Here is a 27,211-nt window from a genome sequence, read left to right as displayed (position 1 = left end):
GTAAATTATGAATCAAATAATAACGTTTTTTATGAAAATTGAAAATAATTTAATCGATTGTTGAAAAATTAAAATTTTCTTAGTTCGCGATTAAAACTGATGCAACTTCGTTTAATCACAAGCATTTCTTCTTAAGCCTCTTCTCCAAAAAATATATTGTTTTTACGTTTATTCATTTAAATAAAATTATGCTGATAAATATTTTTTAAAACATTTAATTTCCGTTATAACCAAATGTTATAAAAAGTATAGTGACTTAAAGGGAGAGAAATTTTATCATCTGGAAGGGAAGTTTTTTAAAAAATGCACATTTAGTAAAAATACTTAACAGTAAAAAGCAACAACGCATACTTATAACTAAAACATTTAAAGATAAAATCTCACAAGTTACTGATATCAAACGTCAAAAACTATAGTAACACTTTTTTAATTTAAAAAACAATATTTAACAAATCCCCAACAACTACATTGACATGATTGCTTTGATACTGCTTATTTCAAATAAACTCTTGTTTATATCGGCTCATCAGAAAACATAAATATATTTGACATACAAAATCTCAGTTACTATTGGCAATTGGTTATTGCAACTCTACTTTACGGCAGAGAAAAAACCGATAATCGAGAAATAGCAGGCAAGTTTTTATCACTTGTATTCTCGTTTTTTGATCATATTTAGACCAGTGTGATTTTATCGAACTTAAAAAACGTTTTACTTTTAAAAACGTCAAACAAAAATGGCTATAGGGAAAACAATTCTTGCTCAATTTATTTTACAAATTTTGTACCTGTTTGTTTGTTTTTTTATCTGAAATTATATTCATTAGTCAATGTGCATAAAAAACTCTTTTTCTTTGAATAAAATAATTTAGAGTTATGAGGAGAATGTTGTAAGGTTAAAGACTTTTTTTCGAAAACTAAAAAGTTTTAAAATCAACAAAATAGTCACCAAAGTGGTTGTTAGCAATTTTTATACGTAAGAAAACGATAACACAACAAATCTTTATTTACTCTGACAAAGATTTGTTTTGCTATTTTGCAGTTTCAATCCACCGAACTAAACGAAACAAACGAACGAACGAAAGAAGAAAAAAAAAAGAATCGCGATTAGTTATTAGGTCGGAACTTTTTAAAAATGGAATTTTTTAAAAAATTTATTGATAATTACATTTTGTTGATAAAGTTCAACTAATAAATGTTTGCGTGACTATTTCTTTGATTTTCTTTTGTATTTTTATTGTAAATTATTAGGTATGTTGATGATTATCTGAACCCAATCAGCTTGTTGCTATGCTACATAAGCGAACTCCGTTTGAAGACCAAAAGTAAAGGAGTTGTCGAGGTTTCCCCAGTAAAAATAACAAGGTTAATGATTTATCTTTGTTTGCAAGTTAAAGTTAATTAAAATCAAAAAAAGTGCAATACGATTAGAAAAAATAATCTTTTTTTAAAATATAAGTCCTTGATGATCCTGCATGATTATAAATCTGGTGATATTTTAATTAATCTGAACCTTCGAAATCATATTTTTGTGTTTAAATTAACAAATGTCTGTTATCTCATCAGAAAACATCCGGTATTTTTTAGTTTATCAATTAAGTTTGGACACAGTTTTCACTTTTTATTTAAAATGTTTGTTAAACTGTTTGCGTCGAGAGAATTTGTTGATATATTCCATAACATTTCTTAAATATTTCCGAGTATTTTGTATTGTAAAAAATTATTTTGCGTGTAAAAAGTCCATAACTTTTTTGAGTGAATAATTTCGTGCAATATGATTAATGATAAAATAATTTAACTTTTTTTAACTGAATGGTTATCATCATTCATATGGATTTTGTTAAGTTTACAGTGACTCAGTTATTCTTATCATTTATATAAACATCAATGTAATCTTAGAATTTATATAAACATAAATGTAATCTTATTATTTATATAAACATAAATGTAATTATATAAATTTATAGAATACAAACTTAATTTATGGAATATAAATTTAATAGAGTATAAATAAATAGAGCATAAATTTAGCATAAATAAATATTTAGTATAAACAAATATTTAATTTACATTGCATAAATATAAATAAATATTTAGCATAAATATTTAGTGTAAATAAATATTTAGTGTAAATAAATATTTAGTATAAATAAATATTTAGTATAAATAAATATTTAGTGTAAATAAATATTTAGTATAAATAAATATTTAGCATAAACAAATATTTAGTGTAAATAAATATTTAGTATAAATAAGTATTTAGTATAAATAAGTATTTAGTGTAAATAAATAGAGTATAAATAGAGTATAAGTAGAGTATAAATTTAGTTTATGCAATGTAAATTAAATTTGTTCTTTAAAACCAAAATAATGATAAATTAGCGAAACAATTTTAGGTTAAAAAAAGAACAAAAAACAAGGGTTTACAAATGACGAACGATGATGAGTTTATGAAACCAAGAAGTATTAGGAAAAATATCGACCGAGTCATTATTAATGTTGGGGGATCAAGGCATGAATGTTACATCAGTACTATTCAAAACTTTCCTGATACAAGATTGTTTTGGATAGCTGAGACAGCTCTTGCAATGGCAAATATAAATTTGGAAGCCAGTGAATTTTTCTTCGACCGGCACCCTGGATGCTTTGAGAACATTTTAAACTATTGCCGAACAGGGAAACTCCATTGCCCAAAAGATGTATGCGGTCCTCTATTTGAAGAAGTACGTATTAATTATTAACTTTTTGTAACTACTGTAAAAAAGAAATCTAAATGTCACTCAAAGACGATCGCAACTTTTGAATAGCTCATCAAAGGTTTATAACTTTGCAATAACACATTCATTAAGCTCACGCTTGATTAGTAAAAATAAATAATCACGCTTGATTGGTAAAAATAAATAATCACGCTTGATTGGTAAAAAATCAAACCTAGTAATACTTCTGTAGTAGTAGCTTGATTATCTTTAAAAGCTTATCAGCAAAATCTAATCACAAAAAGAATCCTATTTCTGAATGAAATTTTCGTTTTAAATTACAGTGGTAAAAATGAGGAAAAGATTATTTTTTTAAAAATTTATGTATGAATTTAATGAGGGTATACATTCGGTTTGTTTGGATTTCCTCGTTCATTATAGGAACTTGAATTCTGGGGAGTCGACGAGTTCATGATGCAACCTTGTTGCTGGCCAAACTACAGTGAATACCGGGAAGTTAGCAAGAACTTAAAAATTTTTCCAGCAGATGACGAGTTTTACTCGCTTGAAAAAGAGTCTGATCAATATTCAAATGGAGGTCTACCTAAGACTCAAATGAAGAAGCTCGCGAAAAGAATATGGAATTTTTTAGAACCGCAAAACAGCTTTCTTGCAAATGTAAAATAATCTTTTCAAAACTTCTATCGGTGGAGCTTTCAGTTAGTTGTGGAGGGATGATTAGTGGAGAATTAATGATAAACGGTTATCACTCTTCAAAGTGCTGTAGGATCTCGATTTTTTTCCTATCTACCTTTCTTCCATTATGTTACATATAGCCTTTCCTCTGCTAACATCCGCTCGTCCAACAACTAATTGAAGATGTATGAAGGTGCTGTTAAATGTTTCATATGAAGTTTTACCACAGTACATTTGCTTTTTTTTATTATTATTATTTAGATAGTAGCTGGCGTGAACATTTTCGTTGTGTTACTCTCTATAGCTACTTTTAGTTTATCAACGGAGCCGGTACTTAAAAAGCAAAAAAAGCTGTTTCATTTGTTAGAAGTATTTTACTGCACTTTTTTTACTTTGGACTTAACTTTGAGAATTTTATGCTGCCCTTCCATAATACAACTTCTAAAAGACTTTCTGACGTGGTTTGATTTAGTGTCACTTTTGCCGTTTTATTGTGAACTTATTTTTAAAAGTGACGAAGTTGGTTTTTTAATATGTTTACGGTTGCTTCGTATATTTCGGCTGCTTCGCTACTTTAAAAATTTAAGAGGCATGGTTGTGATTGGCGAAACATTAAAAGCAAGCTTGGAACAGCTCATGCTACTAGTGTTAGTGCTCACCATCCCAATGGTGGTGTTTGCTTCCATGGTATATTATGCTGAAAAGGTTAGAAATATGTTTAAATATCCATGCATACACACATATACTCACGCACACACATATAAAATATATGTGATCTTACTACTAAATTTTTTTTCATTTAATGTTCTAAAAATAAATAATATATTTTTTAAATTCATAATCAAGATTTTCATAGTCATACTTTAAGATTTCCTGTGATTATCTTTAATTTAGCAATTTTCCTAATAATTCTTGATGTTAAATAAAAATATAAAACTCGATATTCGCTATTCACAAAGTGCTTTAGCTTCCTTGCATTTATACACATTTACACTAAACTTAAATTACCTTTAATAAATATTATTGAAAGTGTTAAACAAATTTTAAAAGTTCTTTCTTACAAAATACTTTTACATTTTCTTAACAAGTTCTCTAAATAACTGAGTGGAACCTCCCGAGACCTAACTTCATCCTTGCATAAAGCAATCTCGTATGTATATGCGCAATAATCTCGTATGTATATGCGTATAAAAACTCACGTTTGTTAAGTTAAGGATAAAGTTCATGCAAACAAACATTTACAAATAAAACACTATTAGCACATAAATGCAAACGCCATATGAACTGTTTTTAAATTATTGTCTTTAGAACAGTGATTCTAAATTTGAAAGTATTCCACGTTCATTTTGGTGGGCAATAATTACTTTAACCACTGTGGGATATGGAGACATGGCACCAGTCACGTTAGCAGGAAAAATTATAGGCGGTTGCTGTGCGACATTTGGTATACTAATGGTTGCCCTTCCGATATCGGTAATTGGAAGTAATTTCACGTTTTATTATTCTTATGCGAAAGCAAAAATGGAGCTTCCAAAACATGAGCAAAAAGCCCTTGTAAATGCAGATCAAATACTGAAAGGAAAAATGAATGGTTTGACTTTTATAATACTTATTAGCACACATTAGTTAAAACTCTGTTAAACAGGAACCTATTACCGAGAGTTGTCGGTGTAGATGTGACAGCCTGTTAAACTGAAATTTAATTTCAAAGAAAAAAACTACTTCTTTTGACAAAAGTAATGATTTTCCAGATTATATAATAATTATAATAACTAACAACATAAGAGTTATAATAATTATTACTCTTTACACATTATAAATAGTTTACTTAGAATATTACACCTCCAAATAAAAATGATACAATTTGCACTTACTCAGACATCGCATCTACACCGACGATATGTCCATCAAATTATTTCCGTTGTTTCATTATTGTTTACATCAGTTTTCAACTTTTAATCAAAACGTTTCTTTGTGAGCCGTTTATACACATTGCTTCTCATAAATTTAATAAAATACTGCTATTTTCTGAAAAAAATGAAACATTGATTTTTGTTTTATCATTTTAAAGTATTAACACATGTAGCAATGTATTATGATTGTTTAAAATTATTTATGACAAAATTTATTATTGATTGCTAATTGGTTAAAAAAAAACACATGTAACAATGTATTATGATTGTTTAAAATTATTTATGACAAAATTTATTATTGATTGCTAATTGGTTAAAAAAAATCTGGAAATCGAAAATCAACCAAGATTTATGTGCAAAATGTTTCACGCAGTATACAGAGGAGAATGGGAAGAAAAATAAAAACAAACCCGTTTATTTCATTACAGGCATTGCGACAATATATTCCTGCACCAAGCTAACCATCGTGCTTTAAAATTTACTAAACGATATTGGGAAGCACTGTATAGTATACTGCATACAACTTTCTCCCTATGTCTTATAGCTTTACTCATTTAAATGTTAAATTGTGTTAAGTTTTTAATGTTCACATAATGCACACTTCTTTCGAAAATATTTAGAACTGAAAATATGCAAAAGTTAATTTATTTTGAAGTTTCTAAACTTGATGATTCATATTAATATCGTTTAAGAAGCTTTGTTATCAAGTAGTAAAAATGATAAAATAAGAAATAGTGCAAATGCAATTAAAAATATACAGATATTCTTTCTATTGAATTACGCGAAATTATATTTTCAGATAGATTAAAGTAAATTCATTCACAGATTCTATTTGTACTTTTAGTTTAGCCAAAAGTCTTTGAAGGTTATTTTTATTTTAATTTTGCTAATGTGGGATGTTTTAGGTGATCAATTTAGAGTCGATAGAAAACGGCGACATGCACTAAAACCAACCACTTACGACAGCACGTTGGAATACTCCGGTCAAACAAACTTCACAGAATCTGCTAAGTCTCTTCTTCTTCCTAAAGTACCTGTGGGAATAAAGCCAAATATTTACAATTCGTATGCGGGTCAAGATCTCGATGATACCTTCCAATATTGCAAGTCAAACGCTAGAGATTTTTCAGAAAAAAATATGGAAACAACGTTTATAAGCAATAATAATAACTTATCTGATCCAATCGAAGGACGGGTTAAAAGCTCTTACGCTAATTTAGAGAAATCTCATAGTTACGAAAGTTCAATAGAAAGTCTTAATTCGGTGAACAAATTTGATGATAAAATAATGGATCAAGTAATGAAGTCTCGCTCATTCACAGCTTTAGATCAATATCACAATAGTTTCAGTGACTCAATAAAAAATCACCTCACTTATTCTTTAGACGTAAATAAGCTACACCAAGAAAACAAGAGAGTCGTTCACCTTGATATTGCGCAATACAAACCAATAAAGTTGACCAAACGAGACAGGGCAGATATACGCCGAAAAATCAGTAGTACCAATTATCAGCAAAATAACAATCAAATAAACGAAATAAAACTTCGCTCACTATCTTTAATGAAAGAAGATATATGAAAAAACGAAGTTTTGGTTTAGTGCGATGATTTAAAAAAAAGAGTAGTGAATAAACCAAAACACATTCTTAAAAAAATATGAATCTGTAATAACTCGTTACACCGAGTTAAACTCATGAGGCTGAGCAAATAATAGAAGATGTTGTTCAATAAAATACAAAAACTATCAAATAACATTTTTAAAAAAAACTTTAAAGTTTTCAAGACCTCGGAGTTTCTTGAGTTTTAAACAGTATCGCTTATTCTAGATGTTAGAATAGAGTTAAATCGCTCAGAGACGCAGTAGCTATTTATTGAATAAATATATTTAATAACGATATGATTATCTCCAGTGTGTGTGTATATATATGTATACAATTTTCAAAAGTAATCAGTCATCAAAATCTTCTATTTCTTCTTCCTCGTCTAGTAAATCATGACGTGAGACATCAAGAGAACGTTGATAATTTCCCATTTGATTAGAAAAATCATCTACATTAAATTCATCGACGTAATTGTAATCGTCTTGAACAGTTCCTAAAGATATTCTGAAAAAAAAAAAAAAAAAGAAAGCTCTTTTTAATAAACATCGAAAAAAAAAGAAAAAATTATATACTAAACAAATCCAAAAAAGTTTATATACCTCGGAGGATGACGGGAAAATTTAAAACAAGCAATATCCTTCTCAAACGAACCTAAATTTAAAAAAAGTTAGTCATTTAGCAGCAAGAAGCGTATAAAGACAAGCAAAAAAAAAAAAACACAAAAAAAAATCTTTATAATGACAACTTACGGAGTATATTTGGACCATATTCACATTTAGCCTTATATGGTAATACTTCTGTGAACAGATCTATTGCAGGATGACTTTTTTCTAAAGAAAATCTCAGACAATTAAAATGGCCCAGAATCCCAAAAGGAACAATGGTAATAATAATAAAAAAACGACTAAACCATTAATTACATTTTTCTACATGAATGCTTAAGTTATAAATCAATAAATCCTTTATAGTGACAGAAGCATTAAAAAAACCCACCTGTTTGTACAACACCAAAATGCTTCAATCTGCTATTCATCTGGAAGAAAAGGAGCCTACACAATATTTGTAATGATTACATCAACTAATATTAAGATCAGAAACCACAATGAAAGAAGGATGGGTATGAGAGTCGAGAGAGGAGTAAAAATATAAAAATAATTAAAAAACATGTCACTCTGTACTGTTTTGACTCTTTGGAACCACTCAGGTTTATGTAGAGGTCTCCAACCCCCTGCAACACTGCCAGAGTTTGATTGTACTTGAGTATTAGCAAACATAACTCCACGCATTCCCACTGATGCTGCATAATCACACATTGCTGCATTAGCCTATACAAGATTTTAGAAACTTATAAAATTATAGCTAAAATATCTGTTGCAATATTTATCAAAAAATTGATTGAAATTTATTTTTAAATGACCAATCAATGTAAAAAATGCTTGGCAATTTGTAGGCATGTGAGCATATAAGTGAAAACCTTGTTAAAAACTTAGAATGATACTTACAGTCCATAAACTATTCATAACATCAGCGTCACACAAATAATCGCTAGCACATGCCTAAGAAAAAAACCGAAAAAAAGTTTAAACTCATTTAAAACATTTAACAGCTCAAAATGAAAAGTTGTTTTGTAATTAAAATTTTGAAATAACAAACTATTAACAAGGCCTTTTCAGTAAAAATTTAGGAAACTAAAAAAGTATTTACTTAAAATTGAATTTTGAAATTTTAAAAGAGATTTCTTTTAAATTTGTTAAGAAATCCAGTATTTTCATGGATTTTTTAACTTTAAACGAAAATCTTATCTTATTAATAAATCAAAGTATACTTTCGAACTTCTTAAATTGGCAATACTTAATGTCAATTGACTTTACAAAGAAATTTCTATAAAATTATTTTGAACAAATAAATTCTGGGGAGGTTCAAGAGATGAGTTTGGAGTTATTGCTCCATTATAAATTTTTGTGCTCAAGTTTTTTCATGAGAAAAAAGTTTGCAATTAAACAGCAGATTCCTGAAAATATTTAAGTTTTCATATTTGAAAATTACTCTTGAAACAATTCATTAGAACTTTCTCATAATTGATGAAATTTGTTTTTTAAATTTGTGATAATATTTGTAATTTGACCACAGCTCCATTTACAAATATTATTACAAACTTATTAACTCTTTGTTAAAAAAAACTTATTAGAATATTTGCAATTAATCACAGCTCTGATTGCTTTTTTGTCCTTAATAAAAATGAAGAGAAGCATACTCATGCTTACACTTGAAGAAATCAAACGTTATAACTTTTCTATACTGCAAAGTTATTGCTTGGCAAGAGAATCATGTACAAAATTTATAAGATTGCATTTATAAGTGGAATTTATCTCATTGGCATTGACTTTCTATTGAACTTGTTTCTACTGTTTTGTTCACGGTGACATCATTTTAATCTTTTATTCACAAAACTTCAATTCTACTTAAAATAGACTTGCTAACACCAAGATTTTTTCTCAGTGAAATCTGTCACTCAAAAAGTCAATCAAACCTAAGATAATTATATGGTTTTCATGTCACAGGAGATCAACAATAAAAATAAAACTCTCAGACAGAGAATGCCAAACTTTTTTTGATTTACTGGATGGTATCTTTTCAAAAAAATTTGATTCTCATAAAATAAATTAAATAAGCATTTTTATAGAGTTTTTATTTTATTATGGTTATTGAACAAAGAGCTTATACTTTTTCTACTTCATCATCATCATCATCATCATCATCATCATCATCATCATCATCATCATCATCATCATCATCATCATCATCATCATCATCATCATCATCATCATCATCATCATCATCATCATCATCATCATCATCATCATCATCATCATCATCATCATCATCATCATCATCATCATCATCATCATCATCATCATCATCATCATCATCATCATCATCATCATCATCATCATCATCATCATCATCATCATCATCATCATCATCATCATCATCATCATCATCATCATCATCATCATCATCATCATCATCATCATCATCATCATCATCATCATCATCATCATCATCATCATCATCATCATCATCATCATCATCATCATCATCATCATCATCGTCATCATCATCATCATCATCATCATCATCATCATCATCATCATCATCATCATCATCATCATTACTATTATTAGCAAATACACAAAAAATAATAAAAATTGTAAAAATTCAGATTCATGTAGCTAGAGCTCAATAGAGATTGGCCAATCAAACCAGGTCCATAAGTTTTAGCCATTTCAATTTAAGTAAGCTTTCCAGCAAACAGTAATGCTCCTAATTTACATAATTGGCATCATAAAGGAATACAAAATAACAAACATAATTATCATAATTAACATAATACCAGCTTTTAACTCTTGACAGCAGCTAAATACTTACAATATCATCCATTTTATTAAAAAAATCTGGATAATTCTCATGAACATAAAGAAGAAACATTTCAGATGTGACTTGAGTCCGCATGAAGACATTCTGACATGAAAATAGCAATTGTTAATGGATTGAAAACTAAAATTCAACTTTAGGGAGATTAGAAATACAGAATCTCATACAATATGAAAGACAAAAGCAATAATATGACCAACCTCAGGATCTAAACTTAATGCTCTCCGAACATATGATTTATGCTTTGAGCTCAACTGAAAAGCACAGCATTCTTCTTCAGCAAGCCCTTTAAAAAATTTTATAAAATAAAATTTTTTCCTTTTATTCTTTTAACTATATCTCTATATCATATATTTATACATTATATCTTTTATCTATACTTTCAGGATCACACACAAAGAATTGATTTTTAATTACAAAAAATTGTTAGTGATTTATAACTGTATAACTCCTAATTTAATATGATTTTATTGCATTTTTTCAAGAAAAAAAAATTCTGTAAAAGCAAGTTTTTAGTTTGCAATATTCAGGGATTTTTACTTTGAAGATTGAAAACTAAAATTAAGTTAAAAATGTTTTGATTTGTTTTCATATTGAAAGGAATTTCAATTTTAATCACAAAAACATTTTTATGGAAACAGCATTACATTTGTTAAATAAGATGATTTGTAGGTAGCAAACTTTAATAACTAATTTTATTAATGAATAATTAACTTTATTTTCAATTTAAATTTTAAAAAATCATTGCAACAATTTAAAAAAAAAAGTTTTTAAAAAACCTGTTATTTTAAAGTATCTTTATGCTATGTAATATATATATATATACGTATATATATATATATATATATATATATATATATATATATATATATATATATATATATATATATATATATATATATATATATATATATATATATATATATATATATATATATTACATTGTATTGTAAACTTCTTCATAAAAGATTACTAAAATTCAAATTAGTTGTTTTGAATTTTAGTAATCAGACTTTTTTTACTGAAGTAGTGTGTCATTGCAGAGATGCCTCAAAACTTATAAATACAACAAAAAATAAGAAACTTGTTTTTAATCTGCTTTTTTTTGTTGGTATAAAAAATTAGCCTTATCTTAAATAGATTATATATTGGTAAATACAATCACAGTTAAAAACAACATGCAATTATCTAAATATTAAGCATGATTAAAGCTCTTTGTCAAAGGGCACCTGGTGGCAACTAGATTTTTTATAAATTTTTCAATACACAAACTACTTTAAACAACGTATATGGACATTTAAGGAAGCTCTCCCAAACTCTTTTTTAAAAGTTTAACTAAGATAAAAATGGTAACAAAACACTGCACACAAAAAGCAAAACTTTTTTTACAATAAAAAAATGTTGAAAAATATAAGAATTTATTTTGCAACAAAAACAAAAAAATTTCACAAGTAGTTGATTCATTCCAAAAAAAAGCAGTTGATTTACAATGCAAGTGCAAAAATCACAAATTTTATTTAATAGATCGTCTTTCACAGCTCATAAAAGTCTTAAAAAGAAGAAAAAACTAAAAATAAAATATGCAGTTTTAATTATGGGAATTTGTCAACATCTTTGTAACAGAGTGTTTTTAGATTACTTTATATACAGGTATATGATTTGAGAATATAAGTTATTTGAGTAAAAAGAGTCAAAAAAAGTGACTTTTTTGATATTTGGCATATAGAGTCAAGATTTACTTTTTTGATTAAAAATTTTTAAAACAAAATTAAAAGTCAATAATAAATTATGTTCAACTAGGTAAATAGATAGTTTCTAGATATCAACAAAAATCTATCCCTGGTTTGAAAACTATTTCATAAATATTACCTTTTTTGGCAGCAAATTAGAAGGAGATTTCTATGATTTTGATTGAAAATGATTGATTTGATAAAAACCTATTAAAATTCTATATAAATCTTGAAGAAGTTTTTTAAGAGTCTTATAGAATACTAAAATTCTATAGAAATTCTTTAGTATTTCTAAAGAATTTATGTCATAGGATACAGCCTTGTACACTGGATTGAATTATACATCAAGTTGAATTATCTATCTAGTTGTATATACAGTAACTTGATTGCTCTTTTTTTATAGATTTTTTAAGAGGTTTATTTTTTTTTAGTTGAAAGTAAGAGAAAATATTTCATGAAAACTTTTTTTGCGCAAATAAAGTTAAGAAAATTGTACTTGTATCAACTAATAATTGTAATTGTCAACTAGTAATTGTAATTCTATCAACTTACTTTTTGAATAAAGTATTTTTCCAAGAGCTCTGAACAAAAACAACGATGAATCTCGCCCATTGATTAAGTCTTTACTGACATACTCATCTTCATGCATTTTAAAAGCATTAAGTTTTTTTCCTTTCAAGTCATTCTTTTGATTATTTACAGCTCTATTTTTTTTTGGACAACCTAAAAATTTAAACACTACCATTAAAATTATTATAGTTTATATTATAGTTATCACCATAATAGTTATAGTTAAAATACTGTAAAAAAAAACAAAGATTTGATTAAACAAAAAATTAAACTAATGAGTATTTTGTATAACAAAAGTTTTTTAATTATTGAGGTGAGTGAAACCACTTCTAAATGTCATGTGTTTGAAAAAACACTTTAAATAAAGTTTTAAAACAGGAGAACAATAATAAAAATCATTGTTTAAAGAAAAAAATGTATAAAAAAACTTTTAGGTTTTTTAAACAATAAACACTTTCCACTTTCTAAAGTACTTCTCAGAAACTTAACAAATTTTTATTGTTAGGCTTACAATTTGTGCAAAAGAACTGCAGTGAGTTAATGCATGAACGTATGTCACCATTACTAGCTGTAGCCAACATTGAATAAGTGTCTTTTAATGGCAATGTCATATATGAAGAATGCTAAACAATAAACTAATAAAAAATATATATATTTTAAACACTTAGAAGTAGATTGCTTACAGCTTTTATGAATCTTTTTCTAAAGACATACCTTGAAAAACATTACCTTTAAAAAACTTGATAAACATTAACTCATATAATTACTTCATATATAAATTGACTTACCAAGTTGGCTTCCTTTTCAACTATACTGCACATAGTTTTTGTTAGAGCAGTCATAGAAATTGAATTAAAACTAAAGTAAAAAAACTTCTCTTAATGAAGCCCAAAGTCTCATTTAAATTTAAAAGTATCAATGAATTAGACAAACCCTTGCACAATAACCACCTTATTACTTTCATATTAAGCATAACTTGGACATGTTTTGGAAAGGTTGCATGCACAGACTCTGAATGGTGACCATCGGACATGATAATGACAACAGGAGAACGACCTGTGGTCAAATACTCTCTACAACAAAAAAAACTTTGATATAAACAAGATTCATGCAATCAACAAACAACTAAACAAACTTATATGCATTAACTACTTCCAAGTTTTTTTTAATTCTGAAGGCAATTACCAATTCTAGTTAATATCTCTTTAAGTTTACCTTAAAACCTTAAAAAAGTTTTAAGTTAAAACTCTTTCAGGTTATGATTCAAATTTGCACTGGCCTTTTTTCTTTCTTTATCCTTTCAAGCTCAAATAGATTCAATCTGAAATGTATATCAATTGATTGTTATGAGAAATCAATTGCTATACTTTTCAGATTAAGTCTTTTTATAAAAATTTTGCTTTCCCTGTTAAATGCACTTTTCAAACAAGTGAAAAGTTAATTTTTGTTTTGATGGAGTTTAGTTCAAAGTATTCCCAGCAAAACCAAAGTTATTGAATTAGAGAAGAGAGTAAATATCTTTTGAAAGTAACCTTGCTAAATTTCAATTTACTTATATTTTACTTACATGAAAGCAAAAATATATTGTGAAAATGACAACATTTGTATTAATTTACTGAGTAAGTCATAATTTTATACTGTATTACATTAGTCATTAATTTAATTAATTACTTATACCATCATGTCATAATTTTAACCTCATATCATCATACAATTCATACCATATGCCATCATGTTATTACTTTTATTGTATGAATTATGTCATACTTTGTATAAATAAACATTCTATAATAAAATATAATAAATTATAGTACAATTAGATAGCAAAAAAATAATAGTAGTAAAATAAAGAAATTCTGTCAAACCTCAAAATGTTGTGAAATTTCTCAGGTTTGTGTATAGCGAAATTTGGTAAATCCTAAAAAACATCAATTGTTAAACTTTTTTCATTCCATTTTTATTTTATTTTAAAAGTAATCAAAATGGCATCCATTTACAAATAAAAAAGTAAAAAAAAAAAAACAAATTAATTTTTTAAGAGATGAAACATTTTTTTCACTGCTCTAAGAGAAAAAGTCATTCTCAAACATTTTTATCTTCCCAGAAGATCGGATCAAACATTTATCTTCCCAGAAGATGGGAGTATTCGAATCAGAAGTCATGTAATTTATTACAAGATGTATTTAACAGGTTGTCAGGAAGTTTTGGGACAAACAACTGGTCAAAAAACTCATTTTTAAGCTTGAATTAAAAAGCAAAATTTTTTACAGATTTTAAACCAGTTTAAACTTCATTCTAGATATTCATACCATTTTCATTCTAGATATTCATACCATTTTCATTCTAGATATTCATACCATTTTCAATGATGACTTCCTGTGTGGATGATCAGGCTGATTTTAGACAGTGTATCTATTCTTTATATGGACAAATAAAAAAAACTTGATGTTGTAAAACATTTTTAAGTTAAAGACATTCCATAATCATGAATTCATTAAAAGTGGTCTACCATGTAATGTAGTCAAGAAAAGGTTCTCCAGTAAAATTGGACAAGAAACAGTAACTAAATTTGAAAATTTCTACTAAAAACCATGTTGGGATGAGTCAAAGAAAGTTGCTTCAAAATTAGATGTGTCAAAAATGAGTATTCATGAAAATTTAAAGAAACTTGACTCAAAATACTACAAGCAACAACATACACCAAACTAAAGTGAAAAACAAGCTGAACAAATACTAAACAAGTGTCAGAATTTATGTTAAGAACTCATGGGTTAAAAAACTTTTATCATTGTTGATAATGAAAAGTACTTTACATTGTACTTGGCATATCAGAACCTACACAGACATGAAATTAATAGACACCAAGATAAATGTTGGTGATCCTCAAATTCCCGGGAATTTCAATTTCGGGAATATCGGGAATGAAAAAGCTTTGAAGTATTTTTTTTCTTACTAAAACCTGAAAATTTTTAATCAAAAAATACAAAAAACAATACAAAGAACTCAAAATTTATGTTTAAATCTACTTTATTAATTTATTTCGGAAATAACATTTAAGAAAAGAAACAGCATCAGTGTTCTTATCACAAAGACAATTGTAGTCAATAACTTTGCCTGCCTGCTTGTTGGTGACCTCTCTTGAAGCTTTCAAGGCAAGTGTCAGTTGCTCAGCTAAACCTCTTTGAACCTGCTGTGATGTTGATGCTGATGGTTCTTCTTGCTGTTCAGGTTGTTCCACACAATCATCATTTTCAGTACTGAAGAGTCTTTCCATCAGCTTCACTGCAAGTTTGCTCAAAGCTGCAACAGTCGATGTTGCAAAGTCATTCGGCCCATTGATGCTGTTGATGTTGTGCAAGTAAAGGATGAGTGATTGAAGAGTGTCATATCATGATAGCCAAGAAGATGTCCTGCGAGAGCTGATGAACATGCATTTCTAAATTGTCCAAGAGAAACTTGATAGTTGTGTTGCAATTGATGAGATTTACTGATTTCTTTGACAAGAATTGAATTGCCAACTTTGCTGGACTCAGAAATTCTACCAGCTCTTCCAATCTTTTTGAGTCAATATCTGCCCATAAGTAGGATTTGTCAATCTCCCTGTGGTTCAGAGCTTCCTTCACAGGTCCAAGTAACTTCAAGAAACTTTCGCAAGCATCATGAAGGCTGCCCCAACGAGTCTTTGAATCTAACTTCAGCTTAAGTTCTCTCCTGTTGTTCATCCTCTTAACGAATTTTTGAAGAATTTCATTTTTGACCAATAATCAATGGAAGAGGCTCAAGATTTTTCTCAATTTGGTGATTGTTGATTGATAAGTGAAAACCATTTGAAGTGAATCGGTCTCCTCTTCATTGTCTGATTCTGTGTCCTAACCGGCATCAGGTACATCTTCATCAGGTTCATCTTCATTTCCACACTCAACGAAAAAAACATCATCGTCGTCATCATCCACTGGAGCATCTGCTGACTGTTTCTTTAGATAAAGAACTTTAGTAACACCCAGATGAATTCCATGATCACTGCACTGGACGTATTCTGATGCGATCATAGAACCAAATGATACCATAGCGCTCGCACCATCACCAGAAGTGCAAACAATGTGTTTCTCTGGATCCAAGCCAAATTCCATCAATCTTGCTTCGAACTGTTAATAAAAAAATAAAAAATAAAAAACGATTAGAAACCTAAAAGAAGAGAAAGATTATAATATCAACTTACTAGTTTTTTTGATGTTAAGAGCAGTTGTACTTAAATTGGAACCATGCCCAAATTGATTTCTTTATCAACACCATTTTCAAAATAATGAAGATTAATGTTCAAGAAACATCGCCCTGCAGTAGAAGTCCATTCATCAAGGGTTGTTGAAAAGAAATGTCCCTCAGCTAGATGAGTTTGAATCCACGATTTTATTTTAGCCTTGATGTCTTCATGAAAACCTAGAACAATCTTTGCAACACCAGATCCATTCTTTGGGAAGTTTTTTTGTTGGAAACTTCTCTTTCACAGGCTCTGCTATTATATCTGAGTTGACAATCTGTTCAAAGTTCAATCCATTTAAAGCAACTTCTTTAGAAATGGTTTCCTCAAACGATGCTCTAGTAAAATCTGTCATCAGCTTTTGCCTCTACTGGAGGATTGTCAGTGCTGCTTGTGCTTGGTTGAGCTTGGTTGCTAGTTGTTGGTCCAGATTTCAATGGATCAAGTATCTGATGAACACACTTTAGATGTTCTATCAAACCCTTCGTTGAACCTCCAGCACAATTGAGAACAGCACTACACTTTTGATTGCCCAAGTCTATGTCACAGCGTGCTTTATCTTTATTGCCCGTTTCCCTTTTGAAATGCTTCCTCACAAAAGATTAAATTAAAAGATAAGATATCAAGAAAAAAGAAATGAAGAAAAAAGAAAAGAAATAAAAAAAAAGAAAAAGATTTAGAAAAAGAAATAACATAATATGTACTATATTTACCTTTGATAATTTGTCAAAAATAACTTTTTCACTTTCTTTTAAAAAAACTTGCACAATGCACTTTACACTTTAAAAAATATTGAATAACTAATTACTAATTAATTTTACGCATTTTTATATTGCAATAATTGCACCACCAACTACAGGTAGACTTTAGAGTAAAATTTATGAAGATTCATTTTGATACATAGAATTGCAGGTATATTTAAAGATTAAAACTTTTTTAACACCCGTAAAGTGTATTTCCAGGTATAAAAAAAGTTTTAAACTTTAATTATACAGCGGAGAAAATAGAACTAGCCTCACCTTTATTTTTTGTTCTAATTTAACAAAAATTGCAGGTAAACAATTATGAAATCTACTTTATTTCTTGTTATTTCTACAACAACTAAAAAGTTTATAAATTGGTATGTTTAATTTATTCGAAATGGAAAAAAAAATTAAAAATATTCAATTTGTGGAGAAAATAGAATTAGCCTCATTAGCGTTATATACAAAAAATAAATAAAATACTTTGTTTTTTCGCTCATTTAGTATTTAGTATAGCTTCCTGAATTTTTAATGACTTCAAATATGCGGTTTGACATACTAGTCACAAGATTTTGGATAGTTTCTATAGATATTTCATTCCAAGCTTCTCTGATACGAGTTTTCAGCTCCAAGGTGCATTCATATTGCTTACCATTTTCATAAACCTTTCTAGAAAGTATTCCCCATAGATTTTCAATTGGGTTAAGGTCTGGACTACATGCGGGCCATTCCATTACATGAATATTCTTTTCTCTAAACCAAGCTTTTGTAAGCTTTGAATTATGGATAGTAGCATTATCTTGTTGGAAAGTGAAAGTTTCACCCATCAATTCCTCACCATGTTCAAGTAAACTTATTTCTAATAAGTCAATGTAGTCCTGTGAATTCATTTTTGTTGAAATCCATGCCAGTGGAAGTTTTCCAGTAAAGGAAAAAGCCCCCCAAACCATAACATTTCCACCCCCAAAGTTACGACTCATCCGAGTTTCTTTCTCTTTTCGAAAATCGTGCCAGTAATATTGATAGCCATCAGGACCATCTAGATTGAACTTTTTTTCATCACTAAAGAGAACTTGATGCCACTCTTCTTGCCAAGACATGTGTTCTTTCGCAAATTGTAATCTAACTTTTTTATGACGAGCAGTAAGTTTTGGTTTTGGTTTACGCTTTTTCCAAACTGTGTTTGGATCTTCATGTAAGATTTGTCTCACACGTTGAACAGATACAGGTAATTGTAAATCAGCACGAATTTGAGATGCAGTCATGTGCTGAGCAGCAGCACGACGTACAATAACTCATTTAGTACGATTATCAATTTTACGTTTGCCACCACTTCCCTTATAGGCTCCATAATTAACGCCAATCTTGAAGTAATTGTTAACCACTTTTGGAGATCTTTTAATTTTCTTTGCAATTTCCCGATTAGATAAGCCTGTATCTTTGTATGCTTTGATTACTGCTAATTCTTCATTCGTTAAACGCTTACCACGTCCCATTTCAAATAAAGGTATCAAAAACCAAATATTAAAAACTTTATGAGCACTGATTTCACAGTCTTTGTTTAACTTACAAATAATAATAAAAAACTAACTCACAAATGCGTATCACCAGATCAAAATATACAAGTAAACTGAAAATAATTATTGATGAGGCTAATTCTATTTGTTACCGCAAATATCAAGTATTATACATTTTATAGTTTTATCAAATGTTCCGCAATTTAATTATGCTATATTATAATCTAAAAAGTTGTTGTTTGTAACAGTAATTATATGTGAGTGGATACAAAAGTTGTACCGCACAAACTTGTTTACAGATTTACAAAATATTGGATCAGCACATGGTGAGGCTAATTCTATTTTCTCCGCTGTACCTGCAATTACAACTGTAAACTTTAAATATACCTTTAAAAAATGATAATCTACATATTTGTATTTTAAAAAAATTTCCGGGAATTTCTCGAAAAAAAAACGGGAACGGAAATTGACCAACGAGATTCCCGGGAATTACCGTTCCCAGAATTCCCTTGAGGATCACTAATAAATGTTATTTCTGCTTTTAATTCATGATTGATATTATTTACAGGTAATAATATTGTTAAATTAATTTAGACTAATTGACTAAAACTGCATTTAAAAATATTCCAACGTCCCATGAATCAAAGGAGCATCAGACCTAACCAAATTTCAGCAAGGACACATTGTGGGTCAACATGAAGGTAGTCTTAGTCAACACAAAATATCTAAAAATATTTTAATACCCCTTTTTACTGTTAATAGAGTGATTTTACAATTCACCAAAGAGAGAAAGAAGTGCATAAAACCTCATCCAAGTTGCTCTGGACCCTCTAAAAGGGCCTCTGGTAAGGGTCCTTGCATTAAAAAAAGCAAAGGGGATGTCAACCAAGTATTAGGCATTTAATTTGTGATGATTTATAATTACTTATATTGTTTAAATTACTTGTTAAATGAAATAAATGGTTTCTGTGAGCATCTATTATTTTTGTACAGAAAACCTATGTAACCCGAAGTGTCTGATTTTATTGTTTTTAATACTTTTATTTTATTACTTTTTATAACATTTAATATTTTTAATGTTTAATATTCATAATATAGTATTTAATATTTGTAATATTTATTAACTTATAATATTATTACTTTATATTATTTTAACTATTATTTTATTACTTATAAACCTATATGTCAGGAAATGCCAGATCTTATTCTTCTGACAAAGAAAATATTCCGAAGTTAAAGTATTAATCAAATTAAAAATTTGAAGCAAGAGTATTAGTCTAGTTGGCACTACCCAGCAACAGCATTTTTTTAGCACAATGTGTTAAAAGAACCAGAAGTTGTTTTTTTTGTAGCTTCAAATATTGAAGTTTGGTTTGATTACACAAAATTATTTTTTTATATTCAAGAAATTTAAAAATTTTTTGCTTTTTGATTTCATCCCAACATGAAATTTGTTTTAACTATAGTAAAATTTTAGAAAGTGCAAGAGCAGACATTAAATCATAAAATATTGATAAATGGTGAAACTAAGTAAACAATAATTTCTTTTGTATGAAATAAAAAAAGTAGTGAACTGGAAAAAAAAGAGAAACCTTTTATACTCTGCACCCCCCCCCCCCACCCCTTTCCTACTACCTAATAAGAAAGATTTTATAATAAACAAAGTAGTTACTTCAATTAATACAACTTTTTCTCTGAAATTTTCATTTTTAATTTCACCAATTACAGCAACTTGATTGTAACGATTTGCTCGAAGTAAAAAGTCTGAAAATTGCTGACTTTGTGAATCTTGAACAACAGAAAATTCACGCCAATTAGATGAAGAACGTTCTAAAAGGAGTATACATACATACATACATACATACATACATACATACATACATACATACATATATACATACATACATACATACATACATACATACATACATACATACATACATACATACATACATACATACATACATACATACATACATATGTAAATTATATGACTTTTAGATGCATGTAAAAAGTTTGGTACCCAGAAGGTTTAGTGAGGAAAAAAGCTTTTTAAAGGTAGAAATGAGTTTAAAACAGCTTTTAAATCTGATGGATTTTTTGAAGACATGCATTACTGTTGGAAGTGTGTCGCCATCTGCTCAAATTGGTGCCAGATGCATAGAATCTTCTAGAAATGACTGATAGATAAATAAAAAAACTGACCTTGATACTCCTGGGCAGTAGGATTTATCCACTCCTTCAGTTCAAACTTCATTTGGCCAGCTAAAATATTTATTGTGGCAGTTTTTCCAGAACCTGATGGACCTGTTAATAATAAGATGCCTGCAGCACCCTAAAAAAAATATTTTTGAAGTAAAAATTTTTACTTTATTAAAAGAAAAAAAATCAAATACAGAAGAGAGTGCTAGCAGATGCAGAATTTCTTTCCTCCTCTAGACAGTAGTTAAAAAGGCACCTTTTTGTAAGGTAAAAGTTCAATCATGTCATTGATTTACTGAAACAAAAAAAATACCTTATTTTTATCACCAGCACAAAAATGATTATTTAGCCATTGTTCTACTTCTGCAACCTTTTTTCTATGAACAGCAAGGTCACTCTACAGAATAAGAGGAAATTTCTATGCTTTTATTTTTACATAACTTAATCTTACAGAAAAATAAAGAGATGTTGAGTAAAAAAGAAGCATTAAGAAAATTCAAACATACTATGGTTTGAGGTTTATATTTTTCTATCCATTGATCAAAGCTTTTGATATCTATAAAATATACTAAATCCATCAAACCATTGTTAAGATAAAGAATTGAATTATATTTCTCAAGTCTCTTGAGGTTAAAAAAACAGTGGTGTAGTTAGACACTTAGACAGATACCAGTGAAATGATAAACATTAAAGAAAAGATCAAAAAAAAAAAAAGGTCTTCTATTATATTTATAATCATTTATTGTAATCATTTACTATTTTCATTTTTTATCATTTATCATTTTTATCATCATTTTTTATCTTTGTTACTACTATTTAACCTTTGACAAAGTGATGAATTTTTGCTACTTTAACGTTCTTCACTTCTTTCTGTTTTGTTGTTGAGTTTTTCAAAACTGGTTTCTTTGGAAGTTCATCAAATGAAGATGAAATCCAATCACATTTACGCTAAAGCAATAAACAATAAAATACAGCTTTAATTCCAAAAACTTTTCATAAATCTAATGTTTTCAACAAGTTATTTTTGTTCAAACTATGGTATATTTTTGTAAATTTATTTAGAATACATTTATTTGTATAATAAGCATAACAAAATTTTTTTTTAAAAAATATTTAAAAACATAAACTTGAAATAAAAATAGAGTTCATTTAAACCTTAGTGCTGCTATTTTTTGTTAATTCCATTTCACCGTCGGATTATGGGATATGTTTTATTCTTGCCTTCCTCTTTTTATTTTCTATTTACAAACAAAAAAATTTAAAACAAAAATAATAGAAAATGATAACAAGAACATATTCAGAAAAGATTTCTTTTTTTTTTCCAAATGAAAATTCAAACATAAGAGATACTTGAGAACTCAAATGAAAAAAACGTAATTTTTAAAACTATCACTGTAATTTATGCTAACGAAAAATTCTGTTAAATATTTTTAAAATTTATGAATTTTTTAGAACAAAATTAAATGAAAGCAATTGATGTCAACAAGTAGTACTAACAACTACATACCTACAGTTTATTTGAAAAATACAAAGCAAAAAGTGATGGAAAAAACCACTCCTGTACATTGAACACTTGAAATCATTTAAAAATATTACTGAGCAGAAAAAAAAAATTGTAAAAAGCTTTCTTAAAATAGCTCAAATAATAAAAACAAAAATTTTAAAGTAGCTAGGATACATAAGCTACATAAGTTACAGGGTGTAGCAGGGATTCTTTTAAGTAAGCTTTTTCTTACAACTATACTTAGCTTTTACTTAAATTTCAGAGCCAAATGTAATCATTTCTAAGTAATAAATATTGAAAGAAAAGTCTGAAATAAAAGCTTTGCCTACCTAAAGATTCAATTAGATCTTCATTTTTTTAAATGACAACCTCTAGATATGACCTTAAAAGTATTGATCCCTCCACATAGATCCTCCCAAGCACTTTTAAAAGATGACTTGGGGCTTGAGTGACCTATTGAGACCTGGGGCTTGAGTGACCTATTTGCTTTCTTTTGTTGATGATACAATCTACATTAAACTTTTTTTTTCTGAAAAAAACTTTTTTACTATTAATGCTCTTTAAATAATTTAGAAGCTTTTCTGACTGCTCTGAGTCTTCTGAATACAATTATTCTTTCTGTCAATAATTGATTGTCAACACTGACCTTCCCAAGAATCAAAAGTCTTTCTCGCTTTCTTTTTATCAACTTTAAACACTTTAGTATTCTTTCATTTTCAGTAGGATTTTTCTCAACATGCTTCTTAAGTTGCTTTTGTTATTTTTTTTTTTTTTTGCTCACAAGAATTAACACCTGACCCCTTTCAGCATTATCAAATTTTTTACTTTATAAAATGTACAAGATATTCTGATCACAACTCCTGAAGGTGAACCCACATGGATCAAATTTAATACTTCAGTTCTTTTTGCTTCTATTTTTAACTTTTTAAACCAAATCTACTTTTGTTCAATTTGTTGTGAAAACTACAAAACTACATTAGGATTTTAATAAAACTATTTTGAAATGTAATATGGATCATTGAAAAAGTCAACTATTTCCGTTGGGTTAACTTTCCTTTAATGATCAAATCTATTTCTTCTGCATTTAATGTCTCATACTTAAGTAGTGCTTCAGCTAGTTCAGCTCAGACACCAACAAAACACAAAAAAAATATTCTGATCTTTTTAAGTCAAAAATCTTTAAAAAAAACTCATCTACAAATCGCTGCTGCACTCCGTATCAAAGAACATGGAAAGATTTGTTACTTACATTACAATCTAAAATGTATCAGCTTATGACAAAATAAAGCATTTTTGTTTGTAACTTTCTTTTGAAAATTTTCATGATCTTTGTTAGTAATACACTTTTTTAGTAACTTTTATACATTTGATCTCTGAGAGGTGCTTTATGATTAACAAGTAAAAAGCAACATGAATTATATTCTCTCTGCAACTTTAGGTAATGTAAACAATGCAAGTTTCAACTATTTTATTTGTTTCAACTTTAACTGAACATCTCACAGAAAATATTTTGTAATACATTTATAAATATACCATATATGTTTATGGGTTATATTACATGCTGTCATACTGTTAATGTTCATTTTATGTAACATTTGTAAAACATTGAATAATTTTAAACAAAGTTGATTAATCTCAACAAAAGTTTCAAGATACAAAACAAAAAACAGTTTTCAAAAAGTCTTTTTCGGCATTTTTATTTTAACTGGATAAATACAAAACACTATCTAAAAACCTTTAAAATTTTGATGTCAGAAATACAAATACTTTCTGTTATTTCTGACATAAAATTTTATTGTGATAAAAATTCTATATCGTTAAAATTTTTAAATACAAAAATAACTATGTAAAAACAAATGAAATCTTTAAAGCAATAGTATAAACTATTTTAAACCACAAATACTAGTAATAACAAAGAAGGCATCACAGTGATCATCTTATCCCTTCCAACAAAATGAAGACACTACGAAAGATCATCTCTTTTAACCATTTCCTATGAAAGTAAGAAAATTAACAAAAAACATCTATAAAAAGAAATAAATTAAAATTTTTGTTGTGCAACTTTTTGCAGAACAAAAGCTTAAAATTTAAAACTTCAAGTGCTTGTAACAACTTTACAGAACACTGATGTTATACATATAAAATCTTAAAATATAACTAGAAAAAGTGATGTAACCTTAAACTTTGAGTATGACAGAAAAATATCCCAACCAAATGTTGCAATAGCGATGTATATTACTCTCAAGTGGCTTGGAATTAGGTAAAAATTAATAGCCTGTAAGCACAAATAAAATGCCATAAAATATTTTTAATTGATTTTTAAATTTATGAAAATACATAAATATAACATTTTTTTCAAAATTTATTAAACTACCTGCACAGGAGGCCAAACAATGCAATCTACCTAAAATAAAAACACTAAACATTTATTTAACCAAACTATATTTAAAATTATTACAATTTATTACAAATTATTACAATTTATTACAAATTATTACAGATTGAGCTAAAGTTTAATTACACTTTATAGCTTAAACAAAACTATTTCAGTTTAATATATACTTTAAACTAAAGTTCACCTGATATAGTTTTTTTTATAACATTTTAATTAAATCTAATGCTAAAGAATTTTACATATATTTCTTAATATTTATAGGTTACTTACATATAAAATACTTATACACAGTTCTTACTTATTATATTACTTATATATAATATTAGTATGTAATATTACTGATATATAGTTTTTACATATATATGATTACTTATAAACTGACATTGAAAATTTCAGTGAAAGTTGATCTTATTAAACTAATGCTCATTAACATACTATTAATTAACAATCTTTATATTAACATACTATTAATTAACAATCTTTATATTAACATACTATTAATTAACAATCTTTATATTAATATACTATTAATTAACAATCTTTATATTAACATACTATTATTTAACAATCTTTACATTAACATACTATTAATTAACAATCTTTATATTAACATACTATTAATTAACAATCTTTATATTAACATACTATTAGTTAACAATCTTTATATCAACATACTATTAATTAACAATCTTTATATTGATCTTCCTAATGACTATTTAACAAAAAATACTATAATAATACTTTTAAGTCATAAATATTACAAAAATTTAATAACAAATGTTTGAATCTATGTTAATAATAGCAAAGGTAAACTCAAAGTTAAAATACCAAACAAAATCTTACCATATAAACTGTTAATCCTTTATCTTTTATCTCCTGTATGATTTCCTTAATAGTTTGACCTTGCAGGTAACCTATCACTAAATCAAATGCAAATAAATGTTTATCTCCTGTATGATTTCCTTAACAGTTTGACCTTGCAGGTGACCTATCACTAAATCAAATGCAAATGTTTCCATAAATATGTAGAAACCTTTTTTTTTATTGATTGAAAAAAAAAAGTTTAAAGAAAAATAAAAGAAGTAAAAAAAAACTTTAAGTTTTAACAAAAATTTATAAAAAAAATTTATAATGAAAATGAATTCTTACTTAAAAAGAAATAGACAGTAAAAAATGGCGAGCAAATAAGTTGGTCTGCCAACAGCTTCTTTCTAACAATAGCATGTATAGATCCTTGTTTAATCAATTTATCAAGAGCAATATACCAATAATGGGAGATAGGAGCTGCAAATCCAGCATAAACCATCATGCAACCTGTCCGTCTATTAACAATTAGCACACAATATACATTTAAGATTACAAAGATTGTCAAAAATTTTATTTTGTAAATGTAATTTCTAGAAGTCAAAAAATCATATTAGAGATGTTTTGCTTACATCTTTAAATTTGCATTTTAACATGAAAAAATCTACTCAAATAATACCAACAAAAACACTTACTTAAAGTCATAGGGCTTGTTTTTTTTTAACAAAGACTTTTCAATATTTTGTTGAACGCAGTCAGCAGCGCCACACAATAACATTGACAAAATAGTGTTTGTGTATAGCAAATTTTTATGACTAAAGCTACATTCATATGCAGAAATCAATGTCTGTCGTATAGAAAGTGGTCGTGTTGAAAGTGATCGTATATGAGCTACTGGAATTCTCTTTAATATTTTGATAAAGAAGATGGGTTTGGAGAAGAAAAACATGACTTTTAATGACAAAACTATTCAGATTTTTTTCTCTAAAAACAAATTTTTATTGAAGAAAAGTTTTTTACAGAGAGACTTTACAAATCATATTTACTTTTTAAACAAATTCATTAAAAATATTTGTTTATTTCATGAAAATGTTGACTTGATACATTCAATAAATACTTTTTAAAAATAAACTTAAAAAATTCAAAA

At 27.6% G+C, this 27,211-nt stretch overlaps 3 protein-coding genes and 1 pseudogene across 7 annotated transcripts; 1 reads left to right on the top strand and 3 right to left on the bottom strand.

Moving 5' to 3' along the window:
* The first annotated feature begins 491 nt into the window (after positions 1-491).
* LOC145191986 (voltage-gated potassium channel KCNC1-like) lies at positions 492-7,266 on the top strand. Of its 2 annotated transcripts, XM_090075403.1 has the most exons (8): positions 511-635; positions 1,043-1,118; positions 1,252-1,365; positions 2,397-2,723; positions 3,138-3,374; positions 3,654-4,097; positions 4,701-4,983; positions 6,211-7,266. In XM_090075403.1, the coding sequence occupies exons 4-8, from the start codon at positions 2,430-2,432 to the stop codon at positions 6,882-6,884; spliced, it is 1,932 nt and encodes a 643-aa protein (XP_089931529.1). In that variant the 5' UTR covers positions 511-635; positions 1,043-1,118; positions 1,252-1,365; positions 2,397-2,429; the 3' UTR covers positions 6,885-7,266. The 2 variants fall into 2 exon arrangements, with proteins under 2 accessions (XP_089931535.1, XP_089931529.1); XM_090075409.1 differs by lacking the exon at positions 1,043-1,118 and having other exon boundaries at positions 492-635.
* On the bottom strand, positions 7,173-24,207 carry LOC145192701 (cell cycle checkpoint protein RAD17-like). 4 transcript variants are annotated; one of them, XM_090075442.1, is made up of 20 exons: positions 24,115-24,207; positions 22,517-22,599; positions 22,183-22,309; positions 21,868-21,917; positions 21,675-21,758; positions 21,365-21,494; positions 20,832-20,989; positions 14,507-14,559; positions 13,592-13,714; positions 13,430-13,499; positions 13,153-13,264; positions 12,624-12,794; positions 10,542-10,627; positions 10,336-10,428; positions 8,409-8,462; positions 8,085-8,231; positions 7,900-7,939; positions 7,656-7,736; positions 7,506-7,557; positions 7,173-7,410 (listed from the first exon to the last, which is right to left on the bottom strand). In XM_090075442.1, exons 2-20 carry the CDS (start codon positions 22,544-22,546, stop codon positions 7,254-7,256), a joined length of 1,818 nt encoding a protein of 605 aa, XP_089931568.1. In that variant the 5' UTR covers positions 22,547-22,599; positions 24,115-24,207; the 3' UTR covers positions 7,173-7,253. The 4 variants fall into 4 exon arrangements, with proteins under 4 accessions (XP_089931568.1, XP_089931558.1, XP_089931548.1 ...); XM_090075432.1 differs by lacking the exon at positions 24,115-24,207 and adding an exon at positions 22,869-22,958; XM_090075422.1 differs by lacking the exon at positions 24,115-24,207 and having other exon boundaries at positions 22,517-22,652.
* LOC145184561 (uncharacterized) lies at positions 16,545-17,498 on the bottom strand (annotated as a pseudogene).
* Positions 24,115-27,082, bottom strand: LOC145192658 (mpv17-like protein 2). Its single transcript, XM_090075464.1, has 6 exons — positions 26,760-27,082; positions 26,410-26,582; positions 26,104-26,180; positions 25,240-25,269; positions 25,042-25,140; positions 24,115-24,858 (listed from the first exon to the last, which is right to left on the bottom strand). The coding sequence occupies exons 1-6, from the start codon at positions 27,011-27,013 to the stop codon at positions 24,829-24,831; spliced, it is 663 nt and encodes a 220-aa protein (XP_089931590.1). The 5' UTR covers positions 27,014-27,082; the 3' UTR covers positions 24,115-24,828.
* Between the last annotated feature and the right edge of the window lie 129 nt (positions 27,083-27,211).

This window comes from Hydra viridissima, unplaced genomic scaffold, assembly GCF_058129835.1.
Source record: "Hydra viridissima isolate aposymbiotic clone 2 unplaced genomic scaffold, HvirCarnegie_v1 scaffold_1, whole genome shotgun sequence".
NCBI classification, from domain to species: domain Eukaryota; kingdom Metazoa; phylum Cnidaria; class Hydrozoa; order Anthoathecata; family Hydridae; genus Hydra; species Hydra viridissima.
This window is presented reverse-complemented; position numbering and strand designations above follow the sequence as displayed.